Source organism: Poecilia reticulata, chromosome 17, assembly GCF_904066995.2.
Source record: "Poecilia reticulata chromosome 17, P_reticulata-male-v2, whole genome shotgun sequence".
Lineage (NCBI taxonomy): Eukaryota > Metazoa > Chordata > Actinopteri > Cyprinodontiformes > Poeciliidae > Poecilia > Poecilia reticulata.
This window is the reverse complement of record NC_088846.1, coordinates 26,796,943-26,811,355: the sequence shown is the minus strand read 5'-3', so window position 1 is coordinate 26,811,355 and position 14,413 is coordinate 26,796,943. Positions and strand designations below refer to the sequence as shown.

General features: G+C 38.1%; 2 protein-coding genes across 8 annotated transcripts in view; one reads left to right on the top strand and one right to left on the bottom strand.

Moving 5' to 3' along the window:
* The window catches only part of LOC103479474 (arylsulfatase I-like), a 44,136-nt gene that overhangs the window by 18,138 nt on the left and 11,585 nt on the right, over positions 1–14,413 (bottom strand). For 4 of the 5 annotated variants that reach the window (XM_017310029.2, XM_081597809.1, XM_008433909.3 and 1 more), the window contains one exon: positions 11,490–11,516. The exons of the other annotated variant lie outside the window; for it this stretch is intronic. In XM_017310029.2, the coding sequence (XP_017165518.1) occupies positions 11,490–11,516 (27 nt within the window). The remainder of the gene's footprint in view (positions 1–11,489; positions 11,517–14,413) is intronic. 5 annotated transcript variants of the gene reach the window in all.
* Positions 659–13,925, top strand: LOC108167097 (uncharacterized). 3 transcript variants are annotated; one of them, XM_081597811.1, is made up of 15 exons: positions 659–1,012; positions 2,568–2,819; positions 4,072–4,127; positions 4,488–4,618; positions 4,688–4,908; positions 6,552–6,830; positions 7,226–7,417; positions 7,487–7,550; positions 9,377–9,475; positions 10,470–11,009; positions 11,083–11,230; positions 11,302–11,528; positions 11,611–11,651; positions 12,856–12,900; positions 13,032–13,925. In XM_081597811.1, the coding sequence occupies exons 2-14, from the start codon at positions 2,715–2,717 to the stop codon at positions 12,898–12,900; spliced, it is 2,148 nt and encodes a 715-aa protein (XP_081453937.1). In that variant the 5' UTR covers positions 659–1,012; positions 2,568–2,714; the 3' UTR covers positions 13,032–13,925. The 3 variants fall into 3 exon arrangements, with proteins under 3 accessions (XP_081453937.1, XP_081453939.1, XP_081453938.1); XM_081597813.1 differs by lacking the exon at positions 9,377–9,475 and having other exon boundaries at positions 780–1,012; XM_081597812.1 differs by lacking the exons at positions 12,856–12,900; positions 13,032–13,925 and adding an exon at positions 12,638–12,706 and having other exon boundaries at positions 780–1,012.

Here is a 14,413-nt window from a genome sequence, read left to right as displayed (position 1 = left end):
GAACAAGATAAAGAGAAGCTGAGAGCGCATGATTTTCAGGAGAGAACAAGTTAATCTTGAGAAATTCATTGTAAAATTAATTTCTCTTGAGAAAAGCATATGGGGAAAATGTCCGCTCTCGGCTTCCATAGAAATACATTTGATTGATATTTTATGTTAGCAGACAGAAATTAGCCTGTGTAGAACTAGCTAGTACATAAGCTAGGCTAAGCCTGGATAGACAAAGTTCAGAAAATATATTTTATTCATGTTTTATATTAAACATTAAAGCAGTAATCAGTTTTAGATACTTTATAAAACGACCCTAAATATGACTGTATTAAGTTTACTTGTAGATTTATATTGCGCAAATACATTCATGTTGTTTGCGACATCAGCAGTTGAAGCTAGCTGAGGAATCCAGCCCTTCGAGAAAGCATGATTTCCCCAAAAACAAATGATTCAAGCTAGATAAAACTGTATTCAAACAACATATCTTAAACGTGTTACTATAGGTTACATGTGCCTTGTTTCATTGGAATAGTTTTTATACACTTTTACTGCTCTAATTTGAAGGATACGCTACTTTACATCCGCCATTTTGTGTAACTTTACGGGACGGACCGTTTAACAACAACAACAACGTTACTTTTACAGTTTTTTTTGTTTTTGTTTTTACATCATGTGCTTGTTATGTTGTGGTTTTTGTAACCGGCCGTCACTTTCTGTGACATGAACCGACAGGAACACTGAGCACATCAGCCGACCGGTTCGCCGGCGGGGAGGCTGGGCTGCCGGGAAGGGAGGGGAGCCAGCTGGCGCTCCGGAGGAATCCAGGAATGTTCCTGCTGCTTTACGCAACTTTTAATGCAGTAATGAAAAACATGCAGAATATTTATTCAGGAAAACTACGCACAATCTAGAAGTTACGTGAGCGAAATATTTTACATCTGACTCGTCCAAATCTGGAAATCATTTATTTTCTGTTGGAGAGCTGGAAACGATTCATTACAGCCTGATTCACTGGCGCTGAGTAAGAACATTGTCATAAATTGTTATATTTCCTTGAGTTTAAATGATCAAATGATGCTGAGGAATGCCCTGCAGCAGCTCTTGTTCATGACTGAGGCGGTTCTTCCAGGTGTTGTAGTACATTTCTGATTATCTGGTAGTGAACCGATTGTTCTTAAATTTACATAACTTTTTTAGAAGTTTTTATTTCTCTAATTCTTCTTCTTAAGCTTTGAGGTTATGAGATATTTGGCCAGGTGCTCAGAAATCAGCAACAACCTTATCTGGAAAACAGATTAATAAGTTAATTTCAACCTATTTTTACTCAAGTAAAAAGTGAAATAACTCAAGTTGGAGTACAAAAGTATGCGGTTAAAAAGTTGAAACTGATCAAAATATCAATCATTTAATATTTAAAAAGTACATAATCAGATGGACCAAAATAGAAAAAGATGTGGACATTTTGATGTTTTAAAGACCTACATGAAAATAATTCATGTAGCATAATTACAAAATAACTTTAACAAAAACTGCAAGTGTGTCTGGTGATTTTCTTTTGATTAAAACAAGCCTGTTTACTCAAGTAAGAGTAGAAAGTACAGCTTAGTAAAAATATTAACTTTTCTCTAAAAAATTACTCAAGTAAATGTAGTTACTACCCAATTCTAATTGTAAATTTTTCGTAATCTCACGTTTTCTACAGTTTCAAAATGGTTTTGTCCAAGATTAGACTGATTCCCACAGCATGATGCTGCCACTTTTTGCCACAAGTCAGGATTACTTTGGGGCCAAAATAATATAATTCCTGTAACAGTTTCACAACAAAATTATGAAATAACAATAAACTTTTTACACAAAAATTATTTACACACCATTTATTAAAAAAAAGTCAAAACTTAAATTGTTTAATTAAATTATTGCATGTGACTGTTAAAAAATGAAAACCTTCTATAACATCAAACCTTCTCCAGTATCAGAAGATTTTAATTCGTTTGTTATAATTTTGCAATAATTAAAAACACAGTGTCTGCATGTTTACCTGTGCTGCAGACCAAGTTTCTATTTTTAAATTGTAGTTGTGGGGCCAGATTTGGCCCACGGGCCATATTTTGGACACCCTTGATTTACATGCATAGGTTATTTTAAAATTATTATTATTATTATTTATTTCAAATAGACAATAAAAAGCAGAAACATTAAAAAGTTATGCCAGCTGGCATGCAATTTTACATTTATTTCAAAAGGAAGAGTCAGAAGATATTATGGTTTCCTGCTCTGCTCATACTATATTGTTATTTAAGCAATTAGATGTTAATTTCAGTGAAAAAATAATGCTATTCATGTTTTGACAAATAACTAATACATTTTAAACTTACACTTCTTCATTTATTTAATATTACAATGAGAGATGAATGCAGAAACTAATTATGGAATAGATCTTAAATGTTTATTTCATATTTGCTTATCAATTAGATCTAAAATTTACCTCCTTATGACATTTAATCGGCAACAACATTTTAGCAAAATATCAGTTTTGCTTCGTAACGCCATGAAAATGTTTTATAATCTTCCCTTAGGAGACACGACTCCACTTCCCATGATGCAGTGCGAGGTAGGAGTCGTCCCGCACACGTGCTGCTGCTGGATAGCAAGCATGAAGTGAAGTGTTATTAATTCCTTCATGCATTTTGCGGCCGCATTTTCTGCCTGCGTGTTTTTCCACCATGGAGTCGGAGCAGGACGCCGCGCTGCTGGTTCTAATCCAGCAGCACCTGCAGGTGAGCGGCTACCGAGAGGCCGCCGAGCTGCTGGAGCCGCACGTCACTCAGGTGAGAACTTCCTCTGATTCCCCCTCATTTAAGCTCACCGACACCAACCGGGGTTTCTGTTGATGAATTTGGGTTAAATTTGGCCACAGCGAGCGATTTATTGGTGTTTTTTGAGCTGACATGCGCGTCATGCAGGTTATATAAGAGGCTTGATGAAACGTGGCTGCGGCTGCAGCAGGTTTCTGTTCTGCCCGTCAGGAAGCGGCTCTGCAGCCTGCGGCTCCTGGTTCAGGCCGAGCAAAAGAACAGAATGTTACCGGAGCTGCAGCTGCTCACTCTGCATGTCTAACCTCCATGCGTCCAGCTAGCTGCTCGCTTCAAAATTACCGAGCTAAATCTGTCCTCTGCATTTAAAAACTCAGTTATTTACCTTTTTTTCCCTGCTGTTTTTCTGTTTACACCTGGAGGAAACTTAATCTTTGGTCACCAACCAGTTTCACATTTCAGGATCCTATAAATATCCGTGAAAAAACGTCCAACAGAATCACAGCCGCGTCAATCATCTTTAAACCAAACTTTCCTGTTGCTGTTATTATTCGACATGCGCACTCTTTAATCTAAAACTCTGCTTCTTTTGTTGCAGTTTCACCACCCGTGTCATTTTTAATACGTAGATTCAACAAATTTCATTAAAAAGTGGAAACAATTCTGTAAAATGGTTTAACGTTAGAGCTGAAACGATGCAGTTATTGAAATGATCGTCATCTCATTTAGCAATCGATTAATCGTTAATAGAAAGGGCATTTGCTGAAAGAACAACACAGTCAGAGCAGAAAATAAGTCACTATATGCATTTATGTCATATAATAAAAAACATCCTTTGTCTGAAAATATGTTCCACTCCAAAGTCATGTGTAGTTTTAAATTCACCTGGTTCATATTTTCATAAAACCCCCTATTATCACATTTTACTATCAAATTATTAATTGGTTAATAAATAAAAAATGGTTACCAGATGATGTTAGAATAAATTTTTTAGCTGCAGATGCATCTTTTGCTAAAAATGATCAAGCATTCACTAAAGAAATGATGTGTTGTTGTATTTTAAGAAATAAAATGTTTGTCATTTAAAAATGAATTTAAATATTTGTGTCTTTTAATGTATTTCTAAGATTGTACAAAGAAGGGTTAAATGAAAAATGTTCAGTATGTTCCATTTTTAAAAAATCTGAATAATCGACTACTCAAATAATCGTTCATTTTGTTTTGTGTGTGTGTGTGTGTGTGTGTGTGTGTGTGTGTGTGTGTGTAGGTGGAGATGCCAATGGAGAACTTAAACCTTCATGACATTTACACTGGATGGATGAAGTAAGTTCACACAACGTAAAAACTGACAAACCATTTTATTTTCCACCATCACCTCAACTGGTCTTACTGGTTGGAGACATTTTCACACTTACTGCTCCTTTTCAATCACATCCTTCATCTACAAACCAAATCTGAAAATATGTAATGAAATGAAATGAAATACGAGCAGAAATCGGATAATTTGTTGTTGTTCGTGTTATTTAGGACTGAATTCTGCGTCCTGGGAGAATATCTGATATTATCCAAATGCAAAGATTCCTGATTTTCTCCTCATTTATTTTTATTCTCTTATTGATTTCAGATTTTATGAGATTTTCTTCCTGTTGGAGTTTAAATGAAAGCGTCTGATTTGCTGTGCAGGCTTTGCTCTCTGGCTCATCACGCCACCCAGCCCAACATGGGCTTGAAGACGGGAACCACGAAGCAAGACGAGGCTGCAGGCGCCGAACTCAACGGAGGAGAGAAGAAATCAGACGACAGAACTCTGACCGGTGCGTTCCCGTTTTTATTTACTGGATCTTAGAACTGGTTTCAGTTTTTACTGGGATTAATTCTTGCAGAGTGTAAGATGGAGGTCGCCGCGCCGACCGCTGCAGAGTCAAAACCGGAGGACGATTCTGGACGCCGGGACGGCGCTGATGAAACCCAGACTGGGAAATCAGACGAGACCGCCAACGGTGAAGAGGAGGAGGAAGAACAGGAGGAAGGGGAAGAGGAGGATGAAGGAGAGGAGGAAGAGGAGAAGGAACAGGAAAAAGAGGAAACGAGGAGAGAAACGGAGGTGAGCGTCTGAAGCGACGGTAAAGAAACAAAAATAGATTTTTTTCAACAGCAGCTGGAAACAAAAACATCTAATTCCTTCCTTCCTTCCTTCCTTCCTTCCTTCCTTCCTTCCTTCCTTCCTTCCTTCCTTCCTTCCTTCCTTCCTTCCTTCCTTCCTTCCTTCCTTCCTTCCTTCCTTCCTTCCTTCCTTCCTTCCTTCCTTCCTTCCTTCCTTCCTTCCTTCCTTCCTCCCTCCCTCCCTCCCTCCCTCCCTCCCTCCCTCCCTCCCTCTAAGCAGAAATGAAAACGATGAAATTTTAAGTTTTGTCATGAAAACATTTGGAAAACGAATGATGTTCCTTCTCATTAATTACTTATTGCTTATCTATTATTTTATCAATCAGGTCTATTTGTATCATGCCTTTCAGCACCAGGGCAGATCTAAGTGATTTACATCATAAAAGCATTTTAGGAAAGTTATAGATTGTTGTATTTACTCTGTTTGTTTGATTGTTGGAATGAAGGAAGGAGTTTCAGCCATTAGCTGGTGCAACACTGTTAAACTCACACTGAGAAATCAAACATTTACAGAAAAGCTTTTCACAACTTTAATAAATACTTTATCACTAGAATGAAATCTGCTTCTACTCCAGAACGAGCCAGAATCGAGTCGGTGAGGAAATATCTGAGGGTTCAGCACATTGCTGCAGCAGGAAGCTGTAATGAAAACAGATGCATATCTGCTGTCCAGCCACTGTAATAATGAAGCTGCTTCCGTTTTCGATCCAATTAAAGCCAAACGTCCAAAGGGCAAAACCTGCTAAATACACGGAGCTCCTGGTGTTGATTCATAAAGATGTAGAAATTTATACCATCACGTGTTTTTCTGCTAGCAAAACATTTTGAGGATCTTTATCTACAACCAAAGACAGCAAGTCTGGTGTTAACTTTTCAGGAAGCAATAGGAGCTTGTTTTCATTTGTTCCTTCATTTTTATGAAAATGTTTTAGATGTAAGTGAAATAATTTGCCTGTGGAAAAATATATTTTTCCCATATTATAAGTGAAAAAGTGGAGCTGGTACTTTTGAATCAATATCAAGATTGGTGGAATCAACTCACTCTCTCTCTGGTTACCTAGCAACTCTCACTCTGTGGTTACCTAGCAACTCTCTCACTCTGTGGTTACCTAGCAACAACCTGCCTAGTAACTGGCGCAAGAGCAGTTTCAGGTTTTTACACTTAAAAAGAAAAACAGTGTGGAGTGAAAACTGGATAAAACAGTTCTGCCCTAATTGATACACAATTCTAACTTTCCAAGCTGTAATTGTAGCTGCTCTCTCTCATCTCTTTACCTGTTTGGTTTCCTTTGCTTCGTCTCAGAATCTATTAATTAATCAGTTAATCTATCAGGAATAAATTTTACTCCTGCTGAGATGAACTAAATCAGCTGAATTTCCTCCAGCATGGAGATCAGTTAGAACTACCTCTCTGCTGCAGAACTAAACCGTTTGGCTCCAAGTTATAATAATAATAAAATCTCCTGGTCCGTTTGCATTTGTGAATTAAAGTTCGGCTGTTGGATAAACGGCAACAGGAAATGAACTCGTTCCAGCTGTGAACTACTTCCTGTTTACTTTTATTCCCCCCTGTTTATGTTCCAGCTGGTTCCAGCTGAGGGGAGAAGCTGCGTCTCCTCCGGTCCTGATGGGACATCTGGACCCACTCAGGGCGACACCGACCCGACCTGGCGGCCTGGAACCAGAACCTCTGAGAGCGACAAAGAGGAGGAGGAAGGAGGTGATGAAGAGGAGGAAGGAGGCGACGAAGAGGAGGAAGGAGGCGACGAAGAGGAGGAAGGAGGCGACGAAGAGGAGGAAGAAGGTGATGAAGAGGAGGAAGGAGGCGACGAAGAGGAGGAAGGAGGCGACGAAGAGGAACAGGTTGGTGGTTCCTGAATAGAACATTAACTCATCCATCCATCCATCCATCCATCCATCCATCCATCCATCCATCCATCCATCCATCCATCCATCCATCCATCCATCCATCCATCCATCCATCCATCCATCCATCCATCCATTCATTCATTGAATCTTTTACTACTGCAGATAATTTGCCATAAATTCATTCAACTTTATTTTACATTTCAAAGTTAAACATTTGGCATAAATCTGGAAAAAACCTAAAATCTAATATAGAAACCCTGTAAGTTTGAGGCCTAAAATGTTTTTATTTTTTAAATCATGAGCAGCAAAGTTGACCAGATGCTGAATTATTGAGCAGCTGCAGGAAGCTGGGTTTTGAAATCCAATCTGAGTTTTTCTGTTTCCTGCAGGAGCTTCAAGCTGCCAGAAACTCCCCTGAAGCCTCAGGGGAACCTCCAGAACCGATCGATGCTGTTCAAGGAGCCGCGGTCCGCTCCACTGAGGAGACGACCGCAGCTGAGGAGGAGGAGGAGGAAGAGGAGGAGGAGGAGGAGGAAGAGGAGGAGGAGGAGGAGGAGGAAGAGGAGCGCGCAGCTGCAGAGGTCGACAGGCAAAACAAACATCTGAGGATCTCTTCAGGTCTGGCGCTGACATGTTGACTCTCCCTGCAGAGACCCGTTCAGGCCGAGTCCGTCTCCGTTGACGACGCCCCCGGAGAGGCTCCGCCCCCTCCAGGTACCACGATAAGGTCACCTGATTCTGTGAGGCCCATTCAAGGCTTCTCAGATGCAACATGTTACTTTAGCACGCATCAATGATCAAATCTTTAATTTTTAATTGGATTGAGGTCTGGACTTTGACTAGGCCATTCTTACACAATGATATTATGTAATTTAGATCATTTCAGTGTAGCTGTATTTATATGCTGCACTGAGTCTCTGATCAACTCTGACAGTCCCTGCTGCGGAACAGCATTCCCACAGCATGATGCTGCCACCACCATGTTTCACACTGTGTGAAATGCTGAGTCAGGTGGATTATTTACTAATTAGAATTTAGATAAAATTACTTTTTTAAATAAGAAAATTTACATTTTATTGCCTAAAACGCATTAACACAGCAGTGAAGGTTTATTTGTTGTAAAATATTCATCTGCAGCTAAAACACGGTTACAGCGATCAGCTGATCTGTTTAAGTTTTGGGTTCATTTATTCATAAATGGAAAGCAAAAGGTGCTTAATAGATTAATTATTTTCTGAATGTGAACCAGGTGAAGTTAATATTACGCCGTATTATGGGAGTTTTTGTTAGACCATATTTACAGACAGATTTTTTTATTTTAAATACTAAATTTACAGACATTTATCTGTGACTGTGTTCTTCCAGCAAATGCCTTTTTGAGTCTGTTTGCTCCAGTTAAGCATGAATCAATTAGTAAATATAATCGATTAATCGATTCAGCCCTTGAAACTCATCTTTAGGATGCAAGACGAATTCCAGCTTTTATTTTGTAAAGATTGGTCATCTGGACAAACGGCAGTCTATAAACAATTAGAGAGCGGTTCACTGCAGACGGGAGGAAAACATATTTTCCCTTTTCTTTTCTTTGGCTTCACTCCGTCTCCAGCTGGTAAAGTTCAGAAGTTTGATTTTTACGGGAGGAAAAGAGAAGAAAACATGAAGCAGGATCTTTTATTTTACCTCTTGGTTTTCGCATTCATCACCAAACCGTGAAGCAGAAACGCTGCAGAGTGACAGAAACTTCTCGAAGGAGCCGGTCGTTTCTGTGTCGGCTGTCTGCTGAAACCTCGTCAATCAGTGTCTTTATGGGGACAAAATGTCCCTAATTTGATGCTCAAACAAACTAAATTGTCCAGTTTCTCCATTGTTATGGTTTCGTTGAATGACTCAATTGTCCGTCTCTGGACAAAATGAGGTCAACAACGTTTAAAACTTGTATCCTTTAAACATTTTTCCATGTTCTGACTATAAACTTTGGTCTGTAATTCAACCAACACAAATCAGTGGTTTATTGTGACGTCAGGGAAAAGTTTGTTCAGCAACAAGACAATTCAAAACATGAAACAAATGAAAAACATTACGTGGCAAAACAAAAAGCAAAGGATAGTTATAATCCAGACCAAAACTGCAGATGCTCCAGGTGTTGGTCAAAGGCAACTCGTTCCTCTAGATCTTGTTGCTGCGTTGCTTTTACCTCAAAATCGAATTCTGTGCTAAAATCGTTCCAAGTCGAAGAAGTCAGGAATTCAACATGGAGCCGTTGTTCGTAGAACGTCTTGGAAACTTTGTTCAAGCTGCACGTTTCGCATCCATACCACTTTCATTTTTCAGTTGCAGGTTATGACAGCATATTACGGCCATTGTAGATAAAAGAGAGAAAAAAACCTGAAATTTAGACATTAATCTAAAAAAATCGTACAAATTTCTGAGTTTTGAAGGTCAAAAATCTTTAACTTTTGGACATTTTCTGGGGGGGTTTTCTAGAAAATTCCCACCTTTTAAAACGGATATTTTCAATCTTTTTCTTTTTTTTCTTTTAGAAAATCCTGAGATTACTTTAAAAGACGAAGAGACGCAGCCAGAGGACGAGCCGAAAGCGGCTACATTGGACCAAAACGGCGCTGATCCACCAGCCAATGGTAACTTAAATGTTCTTTATTTACTAATTCAAGCTAAACTGGTCCAATAAAAGCCAAAAAAACAAAAACACAATGGTTTTGGTCAACACTGGACCTCTGGTTCTTGAAATCTGAGTTTTCTTTATCAGCAGCTCTTAGGATTTTAGCTGCTTTTAGATATTTTTAGTTTTTTTCTGTTTGTTAAAGCTGCTACAGTGAATCAGTGTTGGGGCCAGTAAAAGAAATAACAAAGTTATAATATTGTAAGAATAAAGTCATAATATTGTAAGAATAAAGTCGTAGTATTCATAACATTATCTAATTTTATTAGAACTCCAACACCAAAAAGTTAGAAACTAAAATGTTGAATGTTGCATTTTAGTTTCGGCTTTAAAAACTCTGTAATATTCAATCTTTTAACAAATCAGCATCAAATTATCATTAAAATAAACAAAAATATTTTGTATAATAAAAGATTTTTGGAGAAACTGGTGAGATCTTGATAAGTTTTTTCCTCATCAGGATAAAATGTTTCTCAATGAGAAAAGGTTTGTTCTGAGAATGTGACGTTATTCTCAGAACAAACCTCGTAGTCCGGTCCAAATGCTCCAACAGGAAAGTCAATAAAGAACCAACAGGAGTTTTAGCCTTTATTGTCAGGCTATTTTAACTGGCATTTCACAACAAGATGGCAACTATAAGAAAGAAGCTCGACTTTCGTTGTTTACCGAGGCTTCAAACCAACACAAAAGCTTCATAAATTGAAATTTAAAGGGTCATTAAGGTTTTATGGCTCTTTTTGGGATTTATAAGGTTGCTGGTCTGGAACAAAAGGAGAAAATAGTGTCTGAACGGTGGCGTAAAAACAAAATTATTCTTAATTCCTGGTGCTTTTTCATGTCAAAAATATCCACGAGGCTTTAGAAAGTCACCAGAACCTGTGAAGACGTAGCATGAAGTTAGTTATAGTTAAATACCTCCAATAACAAAAGCTCCTGTCGCGTTTTTATTAAAGAGGAAGAAGCTGCAGAAGACGAAGACGACTGCATCATTATCAAAATCCAGAAGGGGGGCGACAAATCGGCCAATCAGGAACCAGCAGTGATCTGTGTTGACTCCATCACTCCCAAGAAAAAGAAGAAGAAGAAGTCCAAAAAACGTTCTGATGAGACATTTCAGGTGGACATCGCAGAAACACAGACGACTAACGAAGACGCGCTGACCAGCCGGAGAAAAAAGAAGAAAAAGAAGAGCAGAAAGAATAGAGAAGAGAATAAAACAGAGGTGGAGGAAGAGTCTGAAGTCGTTTCACCAAAGAAGAAAGAAAAGAAAAGGAAAAGAGAGAGAGAAGCAATGGAGGAAAAACGAGAGGAGGCAGCGGTTCCATTAGAAAACACCAGAAAGAAGAAGAAAAAACTGGTAGATGAGGCTGAGATGAAGGGAATGGATGAAGAGAATCTGGCAGAAACAAAACAGAAGAAGAGAAAAAGGGAGGAGCTGCAGTTTAAAGACGCACCAGCAGAGGGCGAGAAAGAGGAGATGAACGCCACAGCTGGTGAGTAGAAACAGGAAGTGAAAATCTTCCTGTTGGTGCAGATAAAGTTAATTTCCATCTGAAAATGTTTCAGACTCGTTTCTGCTCTCGTCTGGAAAGAAGAGGAGGAGATTTCTGAGGAGGAGGACGACGAGCACGAAGAGGTTACAGCTTCTCAAGAAAATGATGAGGATGACGAGGAACGCTCAGAGTCCCAACCGGATCGTCGCAGCAAGAGAAAGGTTCGTTTATCATAATCTCCCTTTTACCTGAGAAATAACTAAACGTCTGCATTTATGATGTTTATTTCCAGACAAAAGCAAAAACAAACTGTGAAGTCACCAAAAACGCAAATAAACGCAGGACAGGAAGAAAATTCATCGAAGGAAAACCAGCTTCCGAGGAAGAAGAAGAAGAAATCAGTCAAGAACATCCTGGACGACCAATACACAATCTCTAAAAAACCCAAGAAGAAGAAAGTAAAGATGGGAGAAATCTCACCTCCTGCTGCTGTGACCCAACTTCCACCTGCGAAGAAGAGTAAGATTCACTTTACTAGAGTTTCTGTTTAGAAACTTTACTGATTTGTTTTCTAAGCCATTTTTTACATCAACATCCACAGAGAAGGACACGATGAAGATGAAACCAGAAGCTGCTCCGGAGGTAAGAAACGTTTAATGCGGTTCTGTTGGACACATTATCTGTGTTTACGGCAAATATCGCATTAGAAAACTTTCGTGGAAACAGAAACGTATGAAATAACTTCCTCAATTCTGTAAAAAAGTTTTGGTTTTCCTGGAAAAAAGAGTTAATGTGCTGAAGGGGAGATAGAAATGGGTCCTGACACAGAGAACCCTCCAATTCATGATTGGTCTGTGCCTTACCAGAGGCACAAAAAAATCCAAATTGTTGCCTTGTTCATTTGCAACCTCTACCTCCATCCAGTTTGTTACAGTTCATCACTAGCCTTATAACTGAATATCTGAGGAAAAACTGCACTTTATTCTCTCCCAACCAGGAGGTGGAAATCCGCCGAGTTTGCATTTTCTTTTTTGCGACGTTTTAAAAGTTCCCTCAAAGTTTGCAAGAAAACTGGATGGAAACAATTATTGAAGTATCAATGCTTTCATTTGAAATTGGAGAAGCATGATGTTTACTATCACTAAAGTGAAGTGGAGGCATAACTCCGCCCACCTGACAGATTTAGAAACGTTTCTTCAAAGTGGGCGGAGCCAAGAGCCGCTGAGGGGCGTGGCCAAAACAAAACTGCTGCCGACTTAACAACCCTGGCGCTATATTTATTTACGCTCCAGAACTCTGGCGACTTTTAATCAAATTATCCAACTAGTGGCAAATTTAACAACTTTTTTTTCTGTTCGAGAATTTTATGGCAGCAACTTTTTATTAAGACGGTTTATCAGAAAGAAAACTAAAGTTTTTATCCAACAGCAGACCCAGAAGTCTTTTCATCTCAGTTCATTTTTGTAAACTGAAATCAATACAAAAGGTTATTAATGTGGATGTGTGTATATTGTGCGTTTAAAACTAAAACATACTGAAATCATAGATATAATATCCTTTGTTTTTGTGTTCATGAATCCGTTTATCCTTTCAAATTGATTTGAAATTAAAACATTTTTTCCACACAGTTTGTGTCAGCTGTTGGCAAATGACTCCATAATCCTCACTGGAGGACAAAAGTTGAGATAAAACGCCAGGTGCTGGAGACGTATCTATTAGAAAGTCTGTGTTTTATTTGTTATTTTGAAAGCTAAATAATAAAATGTTGCAAGAGTAACGTATATATTAGTATTCATGAAAACCTCCATCATCTGCTCTCTCTAAGAAGTTATTCTCACATTTCTAGAAAAAGAAAAAATCCCACAAAAAGCAGAAAAACGGAATCATCTAGGTGAGCATCTTCATCCAGACTCTTTTACAGCTCAAAATATTAAAATGTGAGGATAAATATCTAGTATTTATTTTTCCCAGATGTCACTGGAAGCTTTAATATGTTTAACCATTTTTCTGGTTTCCTTGCAGGATTTTCTCCTCACACACCAACAGATGAAAACTCAAGATGTGCCTTTTTTCATCCTCGATTTCTCTGATTTCTGGAGCTATTCTCAGACAAGCTGGTGAAGGGTTTAAAATATCTCTGGTGGGGATTCAAAGAGCTAAAAATAACCAAAAACTTTGGTGTATTTCAGCAATAAAACTACAGTGTAGCAGTTAACGAGCCTTATAAACAATTACATGAAGCTTTAAACTATGCTTTAGATATTTTTCACTTACTTTTAACAAGTTAAGAGATAATATTTACCTTCATCTTTTTTAAGAAGATGACACTATTAGATCATATTTGGATGAGTAAAAGGTCAAACACGAAGCAGGTTTTATATTAATGTTCGAGTTAAAATTGTCTTTAAGGGATCAAACTGTGAAACGGTTTAAGTTTTGATGTGTGTTTTTGATGCTGTTTAGTCTTAAGCTGTGAATTTCTGTTTCCTGTTACTGGGGACTTTTGTCCTTTGTTACATGGAGTTTATATTTAATAAACAGAGTCTATTAGTAATCCACTACATTTCAGTTTTGCTGAGATAAAACCTGGGAACAACAGTAGTTGTCACAATAAATAAATATATTTACATAATTGACACAGTTCAGGTTCTGGATGTTCATAACGTCTCTGTAAAATGTTTTTAAGGTATACTTTGATAAGTACACTTTCCCCTACATTTCCAAAAAGCTTTAATTCCTGAAGTAAAACAATGTTGACAGTTTGATCATTCAGATTGATGACTGAGTCTGTTTACATTTTCCAAATCGTTCACCTGACGGCGGATCAGACCAGTGGCTGTTATATGTGCGTCTGACACTCCTGTAATTATTTCTTCGGTTCTTTCACCTATTAAAAGTTTTTTTTGTTCTTTAAAACTCATTTGTCTGCTCTCTCAATAAATATTATAATTATCTAAGCCAGTGATAAATGCACTGGTAGTAGCAGGTGATGAAGTTATTATAGCTACATTGTTCTCATGTAGCTGACGGCCATCTTGGAAGGAATCTGTAACTGTCATGACAGTTGCTATGACAACAATAAACAAGTCAAGCTTAGAACTAGCGCTCGTATAAACAACTATTACTTGATTACACTTTTTGAGTACTCTAGTTTCTTTTTGTTGGTCTTGAAGCCATTATTATCTGTCCTTTGCTCTCTGCTTGCCTACCAAGTAAGCCGGTTTGAACCGGTTTGAACCGCCTTACTTCCCACAAGTTCCCCAAACTTGTGGGAACTTTAATTCTTTAAAATGATTAAGTATTCAGTTAACATTGGATCGTAGCTATGGTAACAAAACAATCGCACTATAAAGATTTTCTTAAACTTACAAAGTAAACTTTGCAATGGCTCTCATTTAATAGTC

What these genes read in the sequence shown, in the direction of transcription:
- LOC108167097 (XM_081597811.1), top strand. Translation starts at nt 2,715, where the DNA reads ATGGAGTCGGAGCAGGACGCCGCGCTGCTGGTTCTAATCCAGCAGCAC. An exon ending in GGAGATGAACGCCACAGCTG is followed by an intron (nt 11,010 to 11,082) that starts GTGAGTAGAAAC and finishes AAAATGTTTCAG; the next exon opens with ACTCGTTTCTGCTCTCGTCT. An exon ending in ACTTCCACCTGCGAAGAAGA is followed by an intron (nt 11,529 to 11,610) that starts GTAAGATTCACT and finishes CAACATCCACAG; the next exon opens with AGAAGGACACGATGAAGATG.